We start from the raw sequence: 1,738 nt of genomic DNA on the forward strand, positions 1-1,738 counted from the left end.
ACCCCCACCCCGTCTCCCGACCTCCCTGGTCCCCCGGTCACTCGCCCCGGGTTGACCGATCGCCGGGTTCCCCGCCTTCCGGTCTCCCGTTTTCCGGTCCCCCATCCCCTCCCTGGCCGTGGCCTGGATCCCCGGTGCGGACATTGAAGTCTCCGCTTCCCCTGGGAGTGCGGAGCCCTCCCGCCCGCCCGCCGCCTGTGTGCGCACGCCGCGCTGCCGCAGCCCCCTCCTCCGGCGGCCAGACCCGCGTCGGTCTTTTAGTGCCGCCAGCGCCTGGCCGTTGCCTCCCCCCGCGGAGCCTCCCTGTCCCCTTGGCAGCCTCCTGCCGTACCGCCCGGAGGGTCCGTCCCCAGGCCGGCCTCGACCCCTGTCTCCGGGCTCCCGGGCCCTTCTGTAGCGCTCAGGGACACCTACCGGGTCGTCGCTCCTGAGGTCCCCGGGACAGCCCGAGGCGGGTGCAGTCCGCAGACCCGGGCTGGGAGTCCCCTTGCGGTCCGCGCCTTCGTGTCGCGTCCGCTACCTCTCGCCCTGGAGCCCGCGGGGACGTTCGGGCCGGGCCACCTCTGCTGCCGGCGTTGGGAAGGGCGCGGACCCAGGGAAGGCGCTGCCTCATCCCGCGACCCGGACAGCTGCAGCGGGGCCCGTGTGTCCTTGGCGCAGAGATGGAAGGCGACGGCGGTCGCCGAGACGTCCCCGGAGCAGATGAGGCGATGCGGGAGCCGCGGCCCCAGCGCTTCCTGCGGTGCAGCTTGATGGAATCTGACGGAGAGGTGCGGCCCCGGTCTGGAAGCTGCCCAGACGCAGAGCGCACAGCCCCGGCTGCTCCTGCAGCGTCGTGTACTTCTGCTCTGCTAGACCCGCCGCCCAGCCGCGCCGGGCCTGCATCGGCTCTCGGTGTCCCCAGTGCCCCCTGGGACCCTGGTCCGGAGCCCCCGGGTCTCGCCACCGCCTCTGCCACCGCAGCCGCAGCCGCGCCGACCCCGGCGGCGGCCGCGACCCAGGAGGATGCTGGAGCCCCTGAGGCGAAGCCAGAGCCCGGGCGCGCACGCGAGGATGAGCCCGAGAAGGAGGACGACGAAGAGGACGACCTTAAGGCTGTGGCCACCTCCTTGGACGGCCGCTTCCTCAAGTTCGACATGGAGCTGGGCCCGGACTCCTTCGGAACTGTCTGCAAAGGGCTGGACACGGAGACCTGGGTGGAGGTGGCCTGCTGCGAACTGCAGGTAAGGGCTGCTGCCCGTGGGTGGGCCGGCAGGGAAGGCGTCCTCTGGTGCGTCCTTGCTCCTGCGCAGGGCTTTAGGCAGCTCTGGAATGGTGGTGACAGGTGTATGTCATCCACTGTGTGTCCGACAGGACGCATGTTCTGTGTATGGACAGCCAGCTGTGGTCGTTTCTGAGCCCGTGGGCAGGTGGAGGAGTCAAGGCCGGGTGTATGCGGTGCCTGAGTGTCCTCACGGGAGCCGAGGTTTGGGAGCGCGGACAGTGGAGGCTCTGTCGTCCCTTGCTCCTTGGAGGGCCTCAGAACCCTCTTTACTGACTCAGAAGAGCCTGGAGGCAGTGAGAGACGCCTGTGTTTAGGCCCTTCTAGGTGGCTTGGAAGCTCCCAACTGACCTTTTCCTGTGTCCTGCAAGGGGTTGGTTGGTGTGATAGTTGCAGAAACCTGCAGAGGCGTCCTCTGACTTAAGGCTGGTGCTTGGTGGGCCCTTAGGCCAAGGCGGGAAGTCAGCCACCTCCTGG

At 69.1% G+C, this 1,738-nt stretch overlaps 1 protein-coding gene across 4 annotated transcripts in view; it reads left to right on the forward strand.

Moving 5' to 3' along the window:
* The first annotated feature begins 259 nt into the window (after positions 1–259).
* Positions 260–1,738, forward strand: part of LOC103731281 (serine/threonine-protein kinase WNK2-like) — an 18,011-nt gene continuing 16,532 nt past the window's right edge. For all 4 annotated transcript variants that reach the window (XM_008829639.2, XM_017797286.1, XM_029561871.1 and 1 more), the window contains exon 1: positions 260–1,223. In XM_008829639.2, coding sequence (XP_008827861.1) covers positions 663–1,223 — 561 coding nt within the window. In that variant the 5' untranslated portion in view covers positions 260–662. The remainder of the gene's footprint in view (positions 1,224–1,738) is intronic.

The sequence above is a fragment of the Nannospalax galili genome, unplaced genomic scaffold (genome assembly GCF_000622305.1).
Source record: "Nannospalax galili isolate Female #2095 unplaced genomic scaffold, S.galili_v1.0 scaffold2594, whole genome shotgun sequence".
NCBI lineage: Eukaryota > Metazoa > Chordata > Mammalia > Rodentia > Spalacidae > Nannospalax > Nannospalax galili.